Source organism: Bombus pyrosoma, linkage group LG4 (genome assembly GCF_014825855.1).
Source record: "Bombus pyrosoma isolate SC7728 linkage group LG4, ASM1482585v1, whole genome shotgun sequence".
Lineage (NCBI taxonomy): Eukaryota > Metazoa > Arthropoda > Insecta > Hymenoptera > Apidae > Bombus > Bombus pyrosoma.
The window spans coordinates 2202457-2226286 of record NC_057773.1 but is presented as its reverse complement, the minus strand read 5'-3'; the positions used below and the strand labels follow the sequence as shown (position 1 = coordinate 2226286).

Genomic DNA, 23830 nt, shown 5'->3' with positions numbered 1-23830 from the left:
TAATAGAATCGTTCAGTTTAATTGGTCGCGCGAAAGTCGAGCGGGAGAGTAACGAAAATTACCTCGTGCTCTTCTATTTATCGTGTCTGCTCGGATATAGTCGGAGTCTCTTTCGCTCTCTCGAGGAGAACGATGAACTAGGGGTCCGCGAAAGACCGATTACCGGCGTCTCGTGGTGCACCACCGAGCCACTTTGGCCGAGAAACGTTGAGTGGTTACGTCTGCGACGTGCCGTGATAAATTCGGTCGTTGATTCGTTAAGCTTCGTTCGCGTCTAGAGAGCGGGCGAACGGCCGAACGGACAAACGGGGAACGAAATTAGCTGTTCTTCTCGTTGTCCGCATTGTCCGTGTCGTCGGTGTCGCCGACGCGCCCTCCAGTTCCTTCCTATCCGATCGCGTCGTGCCTACGTTCGTTCATCCCTGGTCGTCTGGTTACGCGATCGTCGTCCGACCTTTACACCATCTCTCTTCTTTCAACAGTGCAGCACCACAGCCAGTGTCAAAATTATTCGATCCGAAAACAAACGAAAACCGAAGGGAGCGCGCGGTAGTAACGACAGGGGTGGAAAGTGAATATAATTAAGGACGAAACTAGGTCTTCCGTCGACTCGAAGTGCCATACATATAATTAAACCTTCCATTAAGATAAGCCTACGTTAGTAAGTGTTTCTATACGAAACGTTTTTAAAGTGTTCCGCGGTAGTTTCCAAGCCACTAATGTAAATACGAGCAAGAGGCTTCCGCAAAAGGAAACTGCCGATCATAGGAAAGGAGTTATTCTTACGTCGACACGGTGTCAAGAAAGAAAAACGGAACGGGACAGTGTGCTTGGTACGCGTGTGCATGTGGCGTATCTTGGCGAACGAAAAGAAGATAACCTAATAAAAAGGGAGAACGTATGCGTTTCGTTGGAGATAAAGATTGTTATACATATAGGAAGAAAGAAAGAAAGAGCAAAGGCCCGATGAACAGAGAAAACATCGTTTCGTTGTTGACTGGTTTCGAAAGAACCTAAGAAGACTTGTAGCGAGCTTAACTGGCTAAACGAGATGTCCACTCAAGCTTATTACAAGGAGAGGCTTGGTTTCGATCCGGCCGATACCGTGGCGGAACATCATCGTGAGCAGAGATCGCAACACGGATACGAGGAGTCTCTTTCCAAGTTCAAAGGTCAGAACGAAAATGGATTTTCGTGGATGATGGAAGGACGGGAAAATTGGCGGGTGGAAGGGGCCACAGAACACCGTTCCGGCAGCACTCAGGCTTTCTGGGGTTGCTGGGCGATGTTCATCGAGGCGCACGGTAGGTGAAGAGTTGGCATGCCGATGCTGGATCCCGTCCAATACCTTGCCCCTGACCCTCCTCGTCCTGCCAATAGAAACTTCTTTTTCAATTGTCCCGAACACACGTTTTTTTTATTTTCTCTCGTTTTCATATTTTTTTCTTTTTTTTATATCGAATTCGCTTTGGCTTCTCCCTTGGTCTTTGTCGTCCGAGAATCGAGACAAATCGGCACGAAATAGCTAGCCCTACGTGCGATTCTCCGAATTCTCCTCCCTTGAATATTCCTTGGTCAGAACGATATTCCGCTTGTTAGAAGCGGAGAAATCGAGAGAAAAGGGAGACCGGAGAATTACACGCATCGCGTAAACTAGAGTTCGTATCGGTTTGAGAGTATACCGTGAACGGAAGTATCTTTTTTGAGGTCGTTTACCTTTTGCCGTTTGACCCGAATGTTTCGCGGAAGTAGCCTCGGAAATAGCCGGGGCAAAATAATTCGCGCCTCGTGACGAACTCCGATCCAAAGTCTCGAATGTCCGATACGAGAAAGTTCTTAATCCTACGCGATTCTTGTAATTTTCTCGCGCGTATAGTGCAACCATGTATAGACGCAAACACGTGTTTGTGAACTTTGAAAATGTTTTTTGATTTCTCTTTCTTTTTTTCTTTTTTGTTCATTTAACATTGACTAACTTTCTTGAAGTGTCTTTGTGTGTCTAATATCGCGCCGATCTTTTGTTACCGGATTGAATCGTGGTGGATAGTCAAGGCTTCCCGCCTCCTTAGCGTTTCGACCATGTAGAATCATTTACATTAGAATCCGCTTTTACAAACGGGTTACGCGCTGTTCCTTTTGTCCACGCACATGCACATACGTAGATAGTGTCTCACTTACGAAACGAATTCACGAATGTATCCCGCGTGATAACCAAGCGTTTTCGCCAAACGGTTCTCTTTTATCGAAAGAATTCTTTTGGGGCGTGTACGCGTGGTTTGCGTACGTAATTCAGTACGTGCCACGTTCGTAGAAACGCGAGCACGTAATTCCCTGTTTGGGCCGTCGTCAGGAAAACATTTATTGCGATTTCCTTTCCATCGTTCCATAACAAATTCATGTCCAGGGACGATCGTCCAGCAATCGTTCCCCGTTATCACACGCTTCGAAATCTCATGTGTGTAGTCGGGGAACGAATGTTCTCATTGTCCCAATTTATCTCCAATTGTGCTTCGGTATGCCACTCTTCTGAAGCGTTGTTTTCGATTACGTTGGAATATTTTTTCCTTTCAAGACACATGCGGCTTTTCGACGAACTTCGATCGAACCGATTACGAGTTAATATCTTGTCACGTCAATTAGAATAAACGTGTTTATTTATTTTTAACGATTACGTACACGTATGAGTCTAATCGATCGGATCTTTCTTTTTTTTTTTTATCTATTTTATCGTATATTGGATAACGAGCTTCGGTAATTCGTGAACGCATTACGGACGAAGTATGACTCGAACGTACACTTAATTGCTATTACGCGGACCTTCCATAAAAGCATCGTTGTAAGGCGGTGTAAATAGGTTTGCCTTACCTATTTCGTAACGCCGTTGCCACAAAAATGGGAGAATTCATCGAAACCGTTGTTCGCGACTCCTTTCGAAGTTGAGCAATAGTTCGAGGGTCTGAGAGTTCATTATTCGTATTAGCTACGATTGTCTTCAGTCTTCGCCTGGTTCGCGGAGAGGTTAAATAAGTGTTTCTTAATGAAAGTCTACAGCTACACAGAATCGGATAATCGGCCGTAATTAATTGCTACTGCGAAGTCCGAGCAGAGGCCTCCTACTCGATTAATCTTGCGATCGAGTAGTGTCGTCGAACTTGTATCTATCTAGTGTAACGATGTCGGTTCGAATATTGGTGGATATTTCATCGATGGATGTTGTAAGGTTGCTAAGACAGATTATTTGAAACGTACAGCATAGCAAGATAGCACAAGTACAGAACACAAGGGGATAGATATCCCATTGCTTTATTATTAAAGATCAGGTGTTTAGGGCACAGGTTGGGAGGACATGGGCAGACTGCACTTGGCATTTACAGAGCCTCCTAATAATTCTGCAAAGTTTAACACACTTTCGCTTGTTTGCGTACACGATCGGCTGTTCTTTTCCTTTGTGACTACCTACGTACAAACACCCATCTACCTATCTATCTATCTGCCTACCTACTTTCCTATCTATCCCGACCACCTCCCTGTCTGTCTGTTTGTCCGTCTGTCTACTGTTGCTTTGGCTGCTTACTGCCTTGATGCCTGATGCCCGATGCCTGTTTGCCCGCGTAGACGATCGCTCGTAACCCGTGTGTCGGTGATAAAATCGAAATTGACGATTTAATTAAACTTCAACGTAGGAAATCGGTACAATTGCATACATTAGAGAAAAGGAAGCGAAGAAAGCGTAGAAAGACAACGTTCGCTTTTCACCCTTGCAATCAACGTCTCTAACAAATTGATCTTCTTTGTGATTGCAGACGAACGAGACGCGATCCAAAAGAAAACATTTACCAAATGGGTGAACAAGCATCTGAAAAAGGTAAGCCTCTCGAATCGTAGAAAACATTTCGCGTTTTAAACGGTGTGACAGTCGATGGGCGTTCACTTAAATCGGCCTGCTGCTCAACGATAAACGTTCGAGCATTAAATTCGGATTGATCTATAATACATATACGCGCGCGTGTGAGCGCGTGCAATCTACCAATTATGATTTAATTCTTCTACAAGAAATGATTAGGTGCATTCCGCGAATTATAAGGGGAGGAGACTGTTCCTCGTACGGCAGCCCTTCCTTCAAAATATCGAACGATACCTAATTTTAGAGCGACCTTAGCAGGAGGCCACGGCTGGTGGAGTCGAGGCGCGAGGGAATATATCGAAACACCTGATAGGTGAGCATACGAGAGCAGTGGCGCGCAACGCCGGGACAACCAGCTGTTTCGTAACCACATATGTAAACGATAGGGGACCTTCTTACCCACCAGTATACAATACGTATATGTTGTGCATATTCCTGCACCCGTCTCTTTTTCCATGTAGGACGTACGCGTGGGTCGACCGTAATCCCTTCCAGGAGGGTATTTCACGCGCTGCTATAGAAGGTAACGTATCGAGGAAACCGAGTGGGTGAAATCGAGAAAATCATTCGAATCTATAGAGTTTCGATTCGTTTCTCGACGAGTTTCCCCTTGTTTTAACGTTTTGCTTCCATTTTTCTTGCACCCCTTTTGTCTTCACCCTCGTTAATGCTATCTCGATTAGTCAGCTGCGAGTCAGCGTAGTTGCCTATGTTCTCCAGCGGAAACTTGGTTTTTCGATAGAGGAATGTTCTCGCTCTATCTTGTTTTTTTGTAACGTAGATTGATTAATGAGATTCGAATGATCGTGCTACCGTCGATGCGTTGAATTGAACAAACACCGCCACTGTTCTGCGTCGTACGCATTCTCGAGCCAACACGTGACGGAAAAAACGATGCCGTCGGCGGTGCCAGCATCTATTCCAATGCCGATCGCTGGTCGCTGATGCCGACGATACCATCAACATGCCAGTGCCGATTCTGACGGTGACGAAACCATGGGTGTAGACGCGTTAATGGTTCTGACGACCACGGTGACCGCAACCGACGTCGACGACGATGACCACGACGCCGACGCCGTCGACATGCCACGCGACCGTGAACAATTCTCGTAACTCGAGACACGTTAGCCTTGATCTCACGTGACTCTTGCCTTCGTTTCTTTTCTCCCTCTCTCCCTCTCTCTCTCTCTCTCTCTCTCTCTCTCTCTCTCTCTCAGTGGCACCGTCGCGAATCGACGATGACGCAGGTTCTTCTTCTGTTTTCGGAAAGAATAAAAAAGAAAAAAAGAGAACGGGCATGATCGTTCGTAAACGATGATTGTCCCGTTCGAGATAGAAAGAGAAGAGTGCACGTTCAATGATAAATCGAGCAGTGATACATTCCCTGCATTGCTTTCTCGTTACGTTAGCCGCGTATGCAAAGTCAGGAGTCAAGGAGAAAGGAGAAGAGAGGCAAGGTTGAAGCGGTCTGTGTTCGTAAGCGGCGAGTATAACTCGATTGGTATTTCGAGGGTTATCGAGCCTTATTTTCTTCCTATGTTAGTTAGCTCTTCGACCCCGGTTCGTTTCGAAATCGAGCGACAACGAAGAACGGCGCCTACCGAGGTGCAGCATTACTCACCCCTCTCTTTAACTGACCCCTGTTCCATTACCTACTTGTTTCTCCTTCTTCAAAGCCTTCCCTCTCTGGTTCGTATATACATTTCCGAACGAACCACGCAGCCCCACAAATAGATGAAAGATTTTCGCATTGATTCAAAAACGATCAATTGACCACAGTTTCGCAGTATAAGAAAAATTTCTTTTGATACTGATTTGATACTGATCCCCTTTGATATTTTTTTCCCCTTTAGAAGGGAAGAATAAAAGAAACAGTAAATACATACGAATACGGTCCTATCATCAATTATATTGATGGTTAATTAGTTTCAATCAACCTATTTTGACTTCGGTAATGAATTCCAGGATATTACGGCGAACGGTACTACGTATTTGCGCGTTGCTCGATACTGGTTTTCTTGGCTACCTACCTGCTCGATTCCGCGCGCCCACCTTTCCTCTCGCAACTCTGACCTTATTCGGAAACGTTCTCCTGCGGACGACGTTCCCGATTTACCACCTCTTGCCCGGTAAGTAGGTGGATAAGTAGGTAGTTAGGTACGCAGGTAGGTAAGCACGGTTCAGTCAGTCAGTCAGTCAGTCAGTCAGTCAGTCAGTCAGTTAAACAGCCAGCCTGTTGTTGGAGATGTGTTGCACAGTAGCGGAGGGGCAGAGGAAAAAAAACCTAGCTGCGATCGCTCAAGAGTGAGTGCATGCTTGGCTATGACGCACCGTTGCCATTGCGTAACATTTGTGCCAGGAAATGGTCCGCTGAAGTAACTTCTGCGTCCATGAATTCCGATCTGTTGAATAATAAAGATATCCTGTGACTCTCCCTTGTGTGCCGTCAATGATTCTTTGGACGAAATTAGAGAAGATCATCGTTCCAAGAAGTGAGCGTTAACAATGTTACAAAGAAACATTCGAAGTGAGACACACCCTCTTTGCGATAATATCATGAATTTTTTTCAAACGTTCATTCATCGATACTGGATCGATCGTACGCCCATCAACTGTACGTGTTTTTATCGCTTACCCGATTTTTATTCGCGAAGATCGGTCGTTGTCCCGGGCGGTAGTACAAAAAGCTACGACGACTCGATCTCTGCTTCTGCTCACCCGTTTTTACTTTCGTTTTACTCTCGCCCGAGAATAGTTGAAAGCGCTTCGCTTGTGCGCAGCATAACGTCCACCTCGGATCCGCTCGTTGTGCCCGTGACAACGCATCGATTGTTCCATGCAGATTCTTGCAATTACATAAGGGCCCATTGTCCAATGAAAATTCATAATAATAATTCTCTACTTTCCATCCTTTTACGCTTATCCACAGCATTGGAAGTACGTGAAGGTACGAATCCATCATATATTCTTTCCAATGAAAGATCGACTGGGACGAGTGGTTCGGGTTTCTTTTAGATTATGGGATGATCATTAAAATGCATGTCAATAGCACTAATGTGTAAACCTAGGTTCGTTCAAGTTGATAGGCTATTCCCCTCCCTAGTTTAGTATTTGAAAATAGTTATCATTCGGTAGACGTTAATTATGATTTTTCAGCTTCGTACGAGTTAAAAGCAGATGCTCGAAGATTTTTACTTCTTGCGCGTTTTCATAATGTATAAAGTGCAAGATCACAAAGAAACTGTTTTATATTCACGACGTAGAATGTTGAGAAAAGAGTGACGGTGCCGGACGATGAATTTCAAATTTACCGCGCTTAGCAGAACAAACGCTAACGTCTCGAGAACTTGCTTTTCACTCGTCATAGTTCACGGGAACCAGGCTTTGCATTCTAGGTTCGTTCTTTGAAGCGTTGACATGCAATTAAGGATTACCCATCGTAAGTCCTCGAAAATTCTCAAAGGGGAAGTTATCTCTGATGTTTTTGTATTCTTGCATGCCACCGAGCTTTCCGGTTAAGGACCACTCGTCCATGCGACCGACGAGTAGTGGTAGATTCGAACACGTTAATTACAAGCAAATTAACACGAAAACGAACGATGTACCGTGTGACGGTGACTGGCAATCTGCCGCTACTTTCGGTCGCGTCCAAGCCACTCGAAACTAAACACATAACTTGAGCCGTGCTTCTTTTTCAATCGATGTTTTTTTCAGACTTACACGTGCCTACACGTGTGCGTCCTTGTGAACAACCAACCATGCTGTTCCCCCACTGTAAGTTCAGGGCAGGTGTTATTAACGAACGTTGCCAATGTTAGAAGGAACTTCACGCATGCTCCAAGAAACGCAATGTCTTGTTTTGTCGAGTGAATTAATTGTTTTCCCAAGTAACGTCCTTTCATATTTCCCTCTATTTCCATTTGTCACTTAAAGAAATCATCAATGAACAGGCCCGTTGAGAAACCGTGGCAAAAGTCGACGTGCAAAAGCTATGCAATTATCGCGAATTAAATAATCTGCGTGTGATTTCTAGGATACCTGAGATTCGTGCGGCCGACATTCAAAGTTTAACTGAGAGTTTGAGGGCCACGATTACTGCGTTTGCACGTGACGCACCGCGGCCGTGTAACGTACGTTTATTTTCGCGAGACACGCGACTATCTTTTCAGAATACCTGCTTCATCGAAACCCGTTCTTCCCTTATCCCCTTTCTCACTACATCCGTTATGTGTGTTTTCACGTACACGTTCCTAGTATTTGTTCGTGTTTTGTAATCGTTCACCGTTCGTTGTTCAATGTCCTCCCGTCTGTGTGCACCACATCTTTTCTTTTTTTACGTTTAATTTTTGGTTGAAGTCGCTCCATTTTCTTTTTTTCATACATTTCGATTCGTTCGATGGCTTGTTTTTATTTTCAGTTATATAGAATTGTCGAGAGACACTTGAACAAGGAAGTCATTTATCAGTGCTCTGATGCGTGAAATCGTTGTTGCAGGCCAGCAGACATGTCGGAGATCTGTTCGAAGACCTGCGGGACGGGCACAACCTCATTTCCTTGCTGGAGGTACTCTCGGGCGAGCATCTTGTAAGTATCCCAAAGTTTTTTTCCTTCTGTGATACTCTTTTATATGGCACAGACACAATTGGCGCTGGTCCGCTTAACCCGTCGGTTTCCAGGGTGAAATGCTCGTTACGTAACTGTCGGGGTGGGACTAACTTGACCTGGATTACAGGGGTAGATGATCTGTATCCTCTATCCGTTTAAACAGGTCACTATGTTTATAGGCAATGAATAATATCTTGAAACGCCAGTAGTTAGATAACATCATTTGAACCTTGTTAATCGAGGGTTGATTGTAATTACGGTTATTATGTGCCGTATAGTAGGATTTGATGTACGATTAATTCAATTTATTGTTTTTTAGCCGCGAGAGAGAGGTCGGATGCGTTTCCACATGCTGCAGAACGTACAAATGGCTCTTGACTTTTTGCGCTACAAGAAGATCAAGCTCGTTAATATTCGTGCTGAAGACATTGTCGATGGAAACCCAAAGTTGACTCTAGGTTTGATATGGACCATCATACTTCACTTCCAGGTGAGTGGACACTCGCATCTTCCTGAAATTATCACCGATTACGCTTATCACAAATTATATGCCATCGCCAAGTATACTCTAGTGGGTTTGGAGATAGCACCTAAGAAAACGGGACGTTTCAATAGGAACGTCTTGACACCTGGTTCGCCCTTTCGAATCGCGATTATCGAAGGAATAATGATATCCATTGTTCGATCGTGCTCCGGCCGAAGTTCAAGCCGTTCCCGCTTTCAAGCAACGAAAATGTTTTTTCGTAAGAGTCGCGGAGCGATACTGATCGAAAGTTTCGCTTCCGAGAAACCGATGCTCGCGAAGGGAAAACGGTCGGCTAGGAGAATCATCGCGTAGGAATGCCCGACCACTCTCGTTTTTCTCGCGATTCTCGTTCCGATCGAAAGCGAGTCGGTCGGAGGAAGCGCAAAGAAAGAGTGAGAGCCGTTCCAGGCGACGTTTGGCGCCGTCGAGGACGGCACGCCACGCCATGCCACGTCGTTGCACGACACAGAACGGGAGCGCGATTACGCGCGATGGTCGGGTCGTTCGGTGAGCAGAGCCGGCGCCAAAAGAGTTGCCCGATACTGGACGTCGCGTCGGATCGTCTGCGGACGGGCGCAAAAAACCTCGAAGGCGAGACATCGATCGCGGCTCGAGTAACCGTATTACGCGACCGCACAAAGACAGACAGTGTTCGTTTTCGTACCGATGCAACGAATATGTGACCTCTCGTTATCTCACGCGCTCTCGAATCGGTATTTCGAGAGAGGAGAAGTAGCCGCCGAGAGAGAGAGAGAGAAAGAGAAATTTAAGCCTATTCCCCTTATATATTCTTACTAACTATCGGCTCCTCCCGATCAGCATCTGTATCTAATGGTGTATTTTTTGTTCTGTTTCGCGCCGCAGAGCTGGCGTCGCAAGGTAAGTTCCCTACATTTTTATGCCGTAGTTGGTTCCCTCTGTGAAAAAAAAGGAACTGAAAAGTATTTACTAATTCGTTCGAAAAAAATATTGTGATAATTACGCCCGGATCAAAGATTTAGATACATATTTAGTAGCCAGTGTTGGCTCGATCTTTTATCGACCGCGTGAACCGATCGAAAAGCCAGATGGCGCTCGCAGGTAGTCTTGTAACAGCCGTCGTCCTACGCACGGAAGCTCTCACTGATCCGCCGTTTCGAGATTCATTTTCCTTGACAATCGCGACAACCGCGTCATTTATCCTAACCGCCTGTGACGACTATCCTTCCGCTCGCGACAGACCTGTCCGTTTATGGTAGTTCCACGCGTACGCCGAGTCAGCAAGCCGGAAGGTTGATTGTCAGTCAAAAGCATCACATAGTATTCCGGGACGTGGGAGGTGACCAGATTGCGAACAGTCGTATCGCGGCGCCCTGGCGCGTCTCTCGTGGTCTCTTCTGGTCGCAAGCCGCCCACCTTGTAATTATGATAATCGGAATCGGTCGATCGAGCACCGAATACAAAAACGCGAATGACGCCACCGGCCAAGGTCAGGCTGTGAGCGACCGTTCCTTTTTAGCGCGTTTTATGCATCTTGACGACTTTCGCGCCCTCGTAAAATACACGTTCCTTTGCATTCCTTCCTTGACATTGTACAAAGATTTTCTTAAAGAGAACTTAAGTTAGGAATAACTTCGTTGACTAATAACACAGCTGGTTTAAAAATAGTTTGTATACAATTTTTTATTTTGGAAGGATCGTGTCCATTTAGGTTGTGTTGTTTCTAGGAAGCAAGTCGCGCTACTATTATATTACGGAAGGCGAAGTACCGGCAATCGCGGAAATTGCGAAGAATTACAAGGATCCCGGAGGATCTTGCAACGATTGGTTCACGCGGCTGGCATTGTAACGGAAGCCAATGCTCGGGCCGGGCGGTTGCGGGCGCGATGACGTCACGTCCGGTCTCGAGCAAACCGCGCGCCTCGAGTCTCTCTTGACTGTTTTCCGTTCCTTTTTTTTCTCTCGTTCGCGTTCACAACGTTCAGGGACGCGACGCCGCGTCCTATTTTTCGCTTGTCTCAACTCGACGTTGCTTATTTAGGCATTGTTTTCGTTTCCTCGCGTACCTCCCCATGCCCTCCAAACGGAGTTGACGCGTATTATTAATTGAAACTGAGGGAGCCGCGCAACGAATTAGGTAAGTCTGCGACATAATGCGAGTGAACGTCAGCTCGGGACATCGACGACGTTCCGAAGGCGGCGCTTACGGAGCGTTACTATGCCACGGTGAATCGTAAAAATCTCTGGAAAAGGAAAAGGAGGAAGGACACGATGCGCGACGAACGCCAAACGAAGCGTCGCGTCGCGGCGAAGTGGGGCGTCCGGTGTGTTCCCGACGCGTTTCGCCTCGTTGCAACAGCATGTTCCCCGATGACTCGACCGATATAACGCGAGCGCATGCGCGATCTTGCACCGGTTATGCACAAATAACAACCATATGACCGCAACGACGACGTGCACGAGGGCAAGCATGGATTTTAGGGGGGCGTTGCGGAAACACAGGGAGATAGATGACGTCGTTTAAATTGTAGGGGTGAGCAACAGGATGAAGAGCAGGCTATGGTATAACAAGCACGAGCAGTCATCGACAAAGGGAGACAGGATGAGAGAGAAAAAGAGAGTGGGGAATCAAGAGGGGGAATGTCGGAGGCGTCTCTCACCTGCGCGCATTTCGTTGGCCTACTCTCGCGATGGCAGCCGGATACAACACGGCACGCTGTCGTTCGTTCGTTCGGTGAATCGCGGTGTATCCTGTTCTTTTCGTTGTAAATACCGTTCGGCGTAAAATCTCGAGATCGTTGGAACGTGGTCGCGCGACAACGGACCAGGGTACACGTTTATCGAAGCCTCGAACGGTAGACACGTGTCGCGGCTAGGGACGCGCGACGATTCGCATCGCGAAACCTTACCGGTGAAACGTGCGAGCGGACGGGCGAACGAACGAACGAGCGCGCAAAGAAGCACGAAAAGAACTCGAAGTGGGGATCGGTCTCGATGAGCTACCTGTAGTGCGCGGCAGTCTGTTCGCGATACGCGCGGTGATGGCCGTACCTGCCGTCGAGTGTCTCCTCCGATAACTAACTAATTCTTGCAGCGTTATCATTCCCTCTCCTGTTCGCACTTTCCCCTTCCGCCACTTGGCGGATTCCTCTATCGTTCTCCCCGCCAACAGGGTATCGTATTTTATTTGTCCTGATCTACGTTGACATTGTCTTCTGGTCCAGTGAACACAGTTCCCCGCTCGAGGCGGTTTCTCCAAGAGTAGGCGCGATCGCTCCCCCACTTTCAAGAAGCGTTGGTGCTAAAAACGAATCGCAATTCGGTGCAGCTACTCGATGCGCTCTCAGACGATCGCGAGTCGTTCGTTCCGTTCGAATCGCACACGTATCAGTCGCTTCGGTCTTTTTTCAACTGACCATCGAGAAGATACGTATCGGTCGCGTATTCGCGAATCGATAACTGTTTTTCAAGTCGTGTCGAGTATCTAACTCGGGCTAACGGTTATAGACGGACAGCCGACTTTCGATAATCGGCTTTCACGAGCGGCGGCGCGCGGTATAAGCTTGGAGAGACCGAGACGCCGGATAAGGCTACGAATGAATAGCCGTACGTGCCTTGCCTCTATTCCTGGAGGTCGATGTTAGTTTCTTGGAGTAACTCGGTCCTTTCGACTGCCGCCAGAAGAGAAACGAGGGACCCGCGTTGATACAGTTTCGTACCGATACACGATGTCGATATATCGGTTTAGCAAAGGTGGCAGACTGTTCGTGCAAGGTACCAGAGAGGATGACGCTCGCGAGAACGTCGCCTCGCCTGCTCCGTCTACTGCGACGCCCGTCACTGATGACTTAAGAGCGATTTACACCAAGAGAAGACTCTCGACCGAGGTTCTAGGTAGGAACTCCGACAAAACGGCAAGTTCGACGAGTAACCTGGCTACGAGTTTCGAGGCTCGAATGCTTTGATAAGATATTTCCTCGTTAGTTGATCGTGATCGACTCGTTTAAGGGTCTAGAAGTCATGGCACGATCAGCTTAGATGGTGCTAAGTTGGAACGTAGCCAAGCTCGGAGTCGATCGTGACGCGATTTCGAATCAACCGGTTGATCACGAGCACGAGGAGGCCTCTGAAACTCGTTTGAACATCGCCGGTTAGTCGGAGCTTCGTTGGAATATTTTCGTGCGGGGTTTAGTGTGTTTACGTAGCGAAACTGATAACGCTACGGTTTAGGATCGTCGATCGAGTCAACGAAAACTTCGAGACGCGGCGAAAACGGCACGAAACGTATCGTGACCCGGATCGTACGTAAAACGACCACATTGACACGGGGCGAGGAAAGATGCGTGGCCGAGGATCTGACGAAACGTGCCACCTCAGGCTACTTGCAGGAGACCGCTGCTTCCTCCTCCTCCTTCTCTTTGAGTCGACAGGCTTCGCCAAAGCCGAAAACCGTCCGGGTAAGCGTAATCTTGGCAATTTTGTTTCGCGTTCGCGACACGAGACTCTTCATTTTAATTTCGCGTTTTCGCGTAACGCATTGCAAGGACAGGCTCGTCGTCGTCGTTCGTCCCTAGGTTCGCGCTTCTTTTCACGTTTAGTGGCAACAGGGTGTAGTAAAAGGGCAGGACGAACATTTCGGGGCTCGAATCGTGCGATTGAACGTCGAAGGGCGAACCAAGCGGAAGCGACATCGAGGTCGATGCACGACACCAGAATTAGATCTAAACGAAAATAAACCTGATATACTCTTGTGAATATACAAGCATCGTTTGTTGACGAACTATGACCTTTTCTTTTTCTCTAGATATCCGATATTGTAGTGGGTCAGGAATCGAACGTGACTGCCCGTGAAGCTCTTCTGAGATGGGCCAGACGATCGACGGCGCGTTATCCTGGAGTGCGCGTCACGGACTTTACCGGATCGTGGAGGGACGGGCTAGCTTTCAGCGCATTAATCCATCGAAACAGACCAGATCTGGTCGATTGGAAAGGTGCTCGTGCTAGTCAACCACGAGAGCGGCTCGATCGGGTCTTCTACGTCGCGGAGCGCGAGTATGGCGTTACGAGGCTTCTCGATCCTGAAGGTAAAGATCCACATTTTAGATCCTATTTTAGACGCTCGATAAGCAGATTTTTCCTTTTTGGCGAGTTTCCTCTCTTGCCACTTTATATACGCGTTTTCTCCTCAACGTTCTCTTTTTTCCTATGTTTTCTCCTATGGTCGGGAATGTTCGAGGCCGTCACCGATGTCTACCACCGCTTCCGGTCGACGCTCGAACCGTGACGTTCTCTTTTACCCTCTGCTTTTTCCCTTTTGCACGATAAGACGGTCGAACGATTCTTTTTGGAAAGGAGAGCAAGAGAAGCGTAAAGATTTACATGATATGCAAGTGCTTTAGGTTTTGTATTTCGTGTTACAGATGTGGACACTCCTGAACCGGATGAGAAGTCCTTGATAACGTACATCTCTTCGCTCTACGACGTGTTCCCGGAGCCGCCAACAATTCACCCGTTGTACGATGCCGAGGACCAGAGGCGCTCGGAGGAATATAGAGAGCTAGCTAGTTCCCTCCATATGTGGATCCGCGAAAAGATGTGCCTGATGCAGGAACGTGTCTTCCCGCCGACCTTGATAGAAATGAAAAACTTGGCTGCCGGCAGTACGAAATTCAAGAATGAGGAAGTACCGCCCAGATACAGAGACAAGCAACGACTTTCTTACATCTTCAGGGATTTGCAAAAGTACTTCGAAGCGGTCGGTGAGGTGGACATCGAACCTCACTTACGTATCGAGGTTATTGAAGAAAATTGGAATAGATTGATGATGCTGCATCAGGAAAGAGAACAAGCGATAATCGACGAAATTAAACGGTAAGATCTATCCCTTCCTTAAGTAGCGAGATTATTTGCATCAACGATTCGTTTCGTTCCAAGCTCGAGCTTGTATCTGTTTCTCAGACTCGAACGACTGCAACGACTAGCAGAGAAAGTGCACAGAGAGATGAAGGCGACCGACAATCGATTGGAGGAGCTCGAGAGACGAGTGGAGGACGAAGCCAGGCGTCTCGATCGACTTCATCCTCTGGAAGCGAAACATGCGGTGGATCTTTTGGAACAGGATATTCGTAACACCGAGGTCCAGATCCAAAATATTTTTCCAGACGTGCATACACTTACCGAGGGGCGATACAGTCAGGCGGCCGAACTTCGCAAAAGGTAGCACTCTCGATATCATTTTCTGCTTCCTCCATATTAGTTTGCGGAAAAGTCACAAAATTATCCGTGTTACAGAGTTCAGAAGCTACATCAACGGTGGGTCGCCCTGCGATCTCTTCTTCATAAACGTTTGGTACAGCCGCTGTCGGCCGTATCTTTCCCGGTAGAAGAACGCGTCGTTACGAAACACCGTACTACCGTCCATGAAACCCGATTGGTCGACACCAATCCACATTTCCGTGCGTTACACGACTGCATCGACTGGTGTAAGGCGAAAATCAAACAGCTCCAGGATGCAGACTATGGCTCCGATTTACCTAGCGTGCAGAACGAACTGGAGGTTCACCAAAGAGAACACAAGAATATCGAGCAGTTCCATCCTAAAGTGGAGAGATGTGTGCAGGCTAAGAGCCACTTTCACGCCGAGGAATTGACATTGTATAGCCAACATCTAACTGTTCTTCAAAAACTTCACACTGAATTATTGGCGGCCTCGAATAAGAGACTTTCCGATTTGGACACTTTACATGACTTTATACAATCGGCGACTAATGAACTGGTTTGGCTGAGTTCTAAGGAGGAGACGGAGGTGACACGCGATTGGAGTGACAAGAATTTGAATGTGCAAAGTATCGAGCAGTATTACGAGGTAATTTATGTTTTAATGCTTTTTTTGCGATTATATGACAATTATATACTAGCATCCTGATTTAATTGGTCATCAAATATAATATAGAAGTCGTTGATACTTGTTTTTGCCCTGCAAGCGTACGTTTGGATCTGGTATAGAGGTAACGAAGAATATAATTTAAAGTGATCATGGTGTATGATAATCTGCATGATGGACGAATTTATAAATATTTACACGCATCCAAAGACGCGTAGATTATTGTAATCCATCTATGAATTCATAATGTATAAATTGTCGATTTTTTACAGTCCCTTATGAGCGACCTAGAGAAGCGGGAGATTCAATTCTCCGCGGTTCAAGATCGAGGCGAAGCTCTGGTCCTTCAACATCATCCCGCCGCGAAAACCATCGAAGCTTACATGTCCGCCATGCAGAGTCAGTGGACCTGGCTTCTTCAATTAACTCTTTGTCTAGAAGTTCATCTGAAACACGCAGCACAGAGTCAGCAATTTTTCCGGGATGTTCAACAGGCTGAGCAGTGGATCTCGAAGAGAGATGAGTCGCTCAACACCATTTATTCCCAATCAGAATTCTCCTTGGACGAGGGTGAACGTTTATTGAAGGGTATGCAAGAACTACGCGAAGAATTGAATAGTTACGGCGATCATGTGCAGAAACTGGTTGATCAAGCGAAGGACGTGGTTCCTATGAAGCAACGTCGGCAACCCGTGACACGGCCTATGCAAGTTACGTGTGTCTGCAGCTACAAACAAGTCAATGTAAGTAGAATGGCCATTATGTCGTTCATTTGACGTCTGTCATATTACTTTAACGTGTAAATTGCTGGGTTTCAGATGTCGATTGAGAAAGGCGAACAGTGTACGTTATACGACAACTCTGGTAGGATAAAATGGCGCGTAAAGAATCAAGAAGGCGTCGAGTCCCCTGTCCCAGGCGTCTGCTTTGCTCTTCAGCCACCTGACAAGGAAGCTCTCGACGCTGCGGAAAGATTGCGACGACAATATGACCGAAGTGTTGGATTATGGCAACGGAAACAGCTTCGATTACGACAAAACATGATTTTCGCGACCATTAAAGTGGTCAAAGCCTGGGATCTACCGCAGTTCTTGGCTATGGGTCAGGATCAGAGAACTGCTATAAGAAAAGCCTTGAACGAGGATGCTGAGAAACTGCTGTCCGAGGGTGACCCTGCTGATCCACAATTGAGGCGACTGAAGCGAGAAACGGCCGAAGTGAACAAATTGTTCGATGAACTGGAGAAACGTGCCAGGGCGGAGGAAGAGTCAAAGAACGCAGGACGTATTTTCAACGAACAGATTTCTGCCATTCAAGAAGCATTAGACGAAGCAGAGAGAGTTCTGAACACTCGCATAGCTGCGCCATTGCCGAGAGACATCGACAGTTTAGAACATCTGGTTCTGCAACACAAAGATTTTGAGCAAAGTCTCAAACGTCAAACGCCAGATCTAGATAAAGTTCAGCAAACTTTCCGTGGTATTACTTTGAAGACTCCAGCCATGAGAAACAAGCTCGACGCTGTTACCACCAAATGGACAAATATTTGGAACTCGAGCAATCTGTATATCGAGCGGCTAAAGTGTGTTGAGATCGTGCTTTCTAGTCTTGAGGAGAACACAACCTCGGTATCCGAATTGGAAGTGAAATTGGCATCGTTTGACGAGCTGCCACCGGATCTGAAGGGATTACAGAATGTACTAGAAGATCTGATGGTGCTTCAAAATGCCATCTCTCAACAGCAAGCTGCAATGGATAAACTGAACGAAGATACGCAGAACGCAAGACATGTTGTTGAAAAGTCGAGGCCAAGTCATCGTGGCTCTCATTCTGATATGGATCGCTTAGACGATGAAGTGAACAAACTAAACTCCAGATGGACCAATCTCTGTGCTCAGTTGGTTGAAAGAGTTCGCAGCGCGGAAGCAGCCTATGGCTTAGCTCAACAGTTAGAACATGCCTACCGTAACGAGGTCGATTTCATTGACGAATCGTACGGAAAACTCGAGGTGGAGAATGCGAAGGTAACGTATAAGGATTCTGATGAATCGTACTCGATTATTCCCGGCCTGTATATTTTATACACGCTTTCTTTTACGTTCTGTTTCCCTTTAGAATCTATTAAACAAGGTGGTAGAACGAGCGCCGGCGATCGAAGCAGTAAATGTGACGGGCAGTCGATTGATTCGTGAAGGGAAGGTAAGATGACAAGCGACATGATTGCGAATAGATATATTCGCAACACCTAGGTAGGCTTTGCTAGTATTAGGTAGCCTTTAGGTAGCCTGTTAGCTTACGATATGAACGCTTGCGTGAATGGGATATTGCGTGAGTCCTTTGTACGTGTTAGTCTTCTCTAGAAGAACACGTTGCGCGATTGTCTTGCGTCGCGATCCCACGTTGCGCTCTCCTTTCGATTACCTTCTTTGTCCGTCCCGACGACTGCTATATGAAGCTACATGTATTGCTCTACATAAAAATGTGTTTACCGTCGTGGAACCTCGATCATCGGGACATCTGTCACGAGCTGTCATCAAACTGCAAATCATTAGGAGAAGCGACCGCTATTGTCGTCATTGTCGACTGTATGCCTACTGGATAAACTGTAAATCGCAGCCCAGTGTTAATTACAATCTGTTCATGACGACGAACAGACATTTCGAGATCTCAATTATTTTCAGGGATTAATAAAGTCGTGAGCCTGTATTTCTCTTGCTTTTGTCGCACTAAAAATTGCTTTAATTTCCTTTCCGCTATAGACGCCCTAAATACTATTACAGGCTTAGCTGATGATAACGTGCTAATGACAAAATATACTTTGCTTTTGGTGGTTTTGCGAGTGCGAATGGGAAGCGATTGTTCCTTCATCGAATCAGAAATCAGTATTTCTTTATTTTAGTCTCCGCTCAGATTCAAATGTTTCCTGTTCCGTGTCGTTCCTCGCTTTGTGCACCTCTCCTTCATTAGCAATTGTTCATGTTACATGACATCTCGTAAATTTTCTACAGTATGCGAAATAGAAGAAGGTAATTTCGTTGTGCTTAATTCATGATCCTTGAAGTATGCCTATCTTCATAGTACGTAGCTTTTTTAAATTCTTATATACATTTTTTGCATATGGTCAGCTTGCTTCAAGGCCCCGTAAGATATGATGGTAGTAGGGGTAGCTAAGGGAATAGAAAGGGAATAGAGAGACGCACATGCGATAATCTAATTCTATGCACTAACCGTAACGGGCTAACCAAAACCCTTAGATCTACGGACAAAGGCTTCGAGCGTTCACGGAACAGCTGGAAGATATCTGCCCGTCTTTGGATGCTTCGGTGAAAAAACCGCGACGAGAGTTCGTCTCAACGGTTGACGACGTCGCTCGTGATCTAGATACTCTGAACAAGAGGTACACCACGCTCGTGGATCTCCTTCAGGAACGGGTTACACAGCTGGCAGCGCAACAAACTGAGGAGACATCTCAACAGGTAAGATATTTCCTCTCTTTCTGTCCTTGCTTCCTGCGCGTTCATGTCATCGGAAGATTGATTAACATTCCACATTCTATATCTTGTCTTATACACCTTGCAAATTACGCGGTTTTCCCAGAAATTTATTTACGGAAATGGCGCCATTTATAATCGTTTAGCCTTCAACGCGCCATTAAACGCTCCAATTACATAGAATAATGCAATCTGTAGATAACATTTTAATGTTTATCACGCTTCGTCAAGCAACTGAAATGCGAAAGGTTAAGATAAGAAATAGAATAACAATTCGAATATGTATGATATTTATGGTCTTTATTCCTGCGTGTGATGATGAACAAATATTCAATCTGGAACGAATTACACGCGCCTCGCGGCTGTAGTTAGATCATGGTAAAGTCCTTGCCAGGGGGCATACACGACCCGCAAAATGCTAATTGCTCGACCGTCTTAATTGTCAACATGCACAAAATTGGCTGTGATCGAGTCTTCGTCCTTCTCCAATATTCTCAAGTCCGCCTACGAGCGGCACTCACGCATAACAAACTGGTTCTCAAATGGAATAATACGCAACCAGCGACAAAGATTCATCCTTTCCACTGCTTCCGCGTGGGATCGATACACGAGCGTATATTATCACGAGGTACGATAATTTTCCTTGCACAACTGGTGCTAATCAACATTCGTTTATTACGCTATCGTGATGATGACACGTTTCAAATTGTTGATGGTTGTATGTTTTCAACTGGGTCTGTCATTTTTCATTTTAATCCACTATTGTACTTAATCCACTATGCTAATTGCTAACCGTTAAGGAAAACTGGGACGCTCGACAATCGTGATGATTGGAGTTGCGATGGAAACACAGAAGGGAATACAAAGTTTTTTCTCCACATCATGTGTATGAAATCGATCGAATTATATGTACGATATTCGTCGATTACACGATGCTTTAATCTTACTCCGATTTTATGAAGGTTGATATCAAGTTAGCATAGAGTTGTGTGCATGGAGTATTTAGGACGAATTAGCATGAGACAAGGGTCAAAAGACGTGTGTCATTAACCGCAAATGTATGCTTCTCCACTTGTAAAGAGCAATCGGTCGCGTTTCTAAAAAAAGAATTTGACTTTTTCACGCGCGGGTGTCTCGTTTTGCGAGTTTACGAGACGATCGGCGTTTTGCCAACTCTAGACAGTTGACTCAGTCGCGCGGAGGTAATGGCGCCAATTAAACCTTCGTTTCGAATCGTTCCGTTGTCCTTTTGTATGACCATATTCTGCGAAAGTCCTCCTTCGAGAGCGATCTACAGCCCTTGACACACGACACAGTTTCTAAACGGGCGGTACGCGGGTAAAATTTTTAAATCTGCTACGACGATAGATCTACTCGATGAGGACGATCGTGGTAATGTCGTTTGATAGAAGTGTGGCGCCGTAATTAAAGAGAGAAAGATATAATAGGAAGAGAGGATGCATTTCGTCCGGGATCGACTAGTGGATTCGTCAGTAAGGCTACCTAGCAGGCCTCGGACGAAACGTGATCTTCATTTTTTCTGAAAAGTTCCAGGAGGCTCTGGAGGGTCTCCAGAAATGGCTGACGGACACAGAGGAAATGGTATCCAACCAGAAATCACCATCGTCGGATTACAACGTAGTCAAGGCGCAATTACAAGAGCAAAAATTCCTGAAGAAGATGCTAATGGACCAACAAAATTCAATGTCCTCCTCGTACAACATGGGCCAAGAAGTCGCGGCTGAGGCGGAGCCTAAGGAGCGGAAGAAGATCGAGAAACAACTGAAAGATTTGATGGCAAGATTTGATAATCTTACGGAAAGCGCTGCTAAAAGAATGGAAGCACTGGAACAAGCGATGGGAGTAGCGAAACAGTTCCAGGATAAACTGATACCACTTCAAACTTGGCTGGACAAGACCGAAAAACGCGTGAGAGATATGGAGTTGGTTCCAACGGACGAGGAAAAAATCCAGCAACGCGTTACCGAACACGATGGCCTCCACGAGGATATTCTGTCAAAGAAACCTGAATTCAGTGAACTTACAGAGGTTGCTAGTCAACTAATGTCTCTGGTAGGCGAAGATGAAGCCGCTGCTTTGGCTGACAAACTTCAGGATGCGGCTGATAGATACGCTGCATTGGTCGAACGATCGGAATCTCTTGGTAACTTGCTTCAACGTTCGAGACAGGGTTTACGTCATCTGGTACTCAGCTATCAAGAACTTCAGGCTTGGATGGAGGGTATGGAAATCAGATTGTCGAAATATAGAGTGCTGGCAGTGCATACGGAGAAGCTTCTTCAACAAATGGAAGACCTAGCTGACTTGACCGAAGAGGTTTCGACTCGACAGACGGAAGTAGACAGTACCACCGATACTGGATTGGAATTAATGAAACACATCTCGAGCGACGAGGCACTTCAATTGAAAGATAAACTCGATTCCTTGCAACGGCGATTTAATGATTTGGTTAGTCGAGGTTCCGACTTGCTGAAGCACGCGCAAGAGTCTCTTCCATTGGTGCAACAATTCCATGATAATCATAATCGTTTAATGGATTGGATGCAGGCTGCAGAATCGGCTCTGCAAGCAGCCGAACCTCGCGAGGATGAAATTATTAGATTAGAAATGGAGATATCGGAATATAGACCAGTTCTAGACAAGATCAACGCCGTTGGACCGCAGTTGTCTCAGTTATCTCCGGGTGAAGGGGCGGCGACTATCGAAGCTCTAGTCACCAGAGACAACAGGAGATTCGCCGCCATTGCCGAGCAGATTCAACGAAAGGCCGAGAGGCTTCAGCTGAGTAAGCAACGTTCGCTGGAAGTGATTGGTGATATCGACGATTTACTAGAATGGTTCCATGAAGTGGATAATCAATTAAGAGAAGCAGAACCACCGAGCAGCGAACCGGAAATCATCAGGGTACAATTGAAGGAGCATAAAGCCTTGAACGACGACATATCCAGTCAGAAAGGACGTGTTAGGGATGTGATATCCACGGCAAAGAAGGTGATCCGTGAAAATGGTCAATACGAGGACAAATCTACGATCAGAGAAAATATGGAGGACTTACGAGAAACCATGGAAATCGTCTCCGGTCTTTCAATGGATAGACTCGGTGCTCTGGAACAAGCTTTGCCATTGGCTGAACATTTACGCGACACTCACATTGATTTAGTCAGCTGGTTAGAGGAGGCTGAACAACAAGTCGCAATGCTTCCTATGCCTGCTTTAAGACCCGATTTAATAGCCGCCCAACAGGACAAGAACGAGTTCCTCGTGCAGAGCATCAACGAACACAAACCTTTGGTCGAGAAGCTGAACAAAACTGGTGAAGCATTGTTGAAGCTGTGCAACGAAGAAGAAGGTATCAAGATACAGGACATATTGGAAGCAGACACCACTCGATATGCAGCCCTCAGAGCAGAACTTCGTGGTCGACAGCAGACTCTCGAACAGGCACTTCAGGAATCTTCTCAGTTCTCTGATAAGCTAGAAGGAATGCTGCGTGCTCTCTCATCAACTGCCGATCAAGTAAATGGCGCCGAACCGATCAGCGCTCATCCTGGTCGGTTAAGAGATCAGATGGAAGAGAATTCCGCTCTGGTCGACGAATTGGCTCAAAGATCCGAGGCCTATGCGGCTGTGAGAAGGGCCGCCGATGACGTGATCAGCAAGGCAGGTAACAGAGCTGATCCAGCCGTAAAGGACATCAAACGGAAGCTGGACAAATTGAACAAATTATGGAGCGATGTGCAAAAGTCGACGACCGACAGAGGTCAAACGTTAGACGAAGCTTTGGCGATCGCCGAAAAATTCTGGTCCGAGTTGAATGGCGTGATGTCGACCCTGCGAGAGCTTCAGGATGCTCTTGCTGGTCAGGCGCCACCAGCAGCTCAACCTGCTGCCATCCAACAGCAACAGGTTGCCTTGCAGGAGATTAGGCACGAAATCGACCAAACGAAACCAGATGTCGAGCAAGTACGAGCTTCTGGTCACGAGTTGATGGGTCTTTGCGGTGAGCCAGACAAACCAGATGTTAGAAAGCATATCGAAGATTTGGATCAAGCCTGGGATAATGTGACTGCCCTATATGCTAGAAGAGAGGAAAATCTGATCGATGCTATGGAGAAGGCCATGGAGTTCCACGAAACCTTGCAAAATCTTTTGGAGTTCCTACAAGAAGCCGAGGACAAGTTCTCCAGTATGGGACTGCTAGGAAGCGACATCGACGAAGTTAAAAGACAAATTAAACAATTGGCCAATTTCAAAGCCGAAGTAGATCCTCACATGGTCAAGGTCGAAGCTCTAAACAGGTAACAAAATACGATTCTTTTCTTTTTGATTTCCCCTTTGCGATTTGTTGAATTCATGCGTGATCTCAAGGAAAAATCTATTTCGCGAGTTCCCCCACAAACATTTGTTCCGCATAAATTTAC

The 23830-nt window shown here is 46.3% G+C and overlaps 1 protein-coding gene and 1 long non-coding RNA gene across 34 annotated transcripts in view; one reads left to right on the top strand and one right to left on the bottom strand.

The window, feature by feature from the left end:
- The window catches only part of LOC122566887 (dystonin), a 52173-nt gene that overhangs the window by 12349 nt on the left and 15994 nt on the right, over positions 1-23830 (top strand). For 18 of the 33 annotated variants that reach the window (XM_043724763.1, XM_043724768.1, XM_043724772.1 and 15 more), the window contains exons 2-16: positions 483-1304; positions 3804-3865; positions 6834-6851; positions 7619-7678; positions 8399-8488; positions 8829-8999; positions 13819-14098; positions 14435-14885; positions 14973-15230; positions 15306-15879; positions 16170-16640; positions 16716-17921; positions 18013-18096; positions 19152-19373; positions 20937-23707. In XM_043724763.1, coding sequence (XP_043580698.1) covers positions 1052-1304; positions 3804-3865; positions 6834-6851; positions 7619-7678; positions 8399-8488; positions 8829-8999; positions 13819-14098; positions 14435-14885; positions 14973-15230; positions 15306-15879; positions 16170-16640; positions 16716-17921; positions 18013-18096; positions 19152-19373; positions 20937-23707 — 6971 coding nt within the window. In that variant the 5' untranslated portion in view covers positions 483-1051. Of the gene's footprint in view, positions 1-482; positions 1305-3803; positions 3866-6275; positions 6397-6833; positions 6852-7618; positions 7679-8398; positions 8489-8828; positions 9000-11978; positions 12909-13244; positions 13472-13818; positions 14099-14434; positions 14886-14972; positions 15231-15305; positions 15880-16169; positions 16641-16715; positions 17922-18012; positions 18097-19151; positions 19374-20936; positions 23708-23830 lie in introns of those variants that run through there. The other 15 variants (XM_043724795.1, XM_043724781.1, XM_043724783.1 and 12 more) reach the window with 12 other exon arrangements.
- LOC122566916 lies at positions 8800-11922 on the bottom strand. Its single transcript, XR_006316652.1, has 2 exons — positions 11675-11922; positions 8800-9021 (listed from the first exon to the last, which is right to left on the bottom strand). It is a non-coding gene; the product is annotated as an uncharacterized LOC122566916 (long non-coding RNA).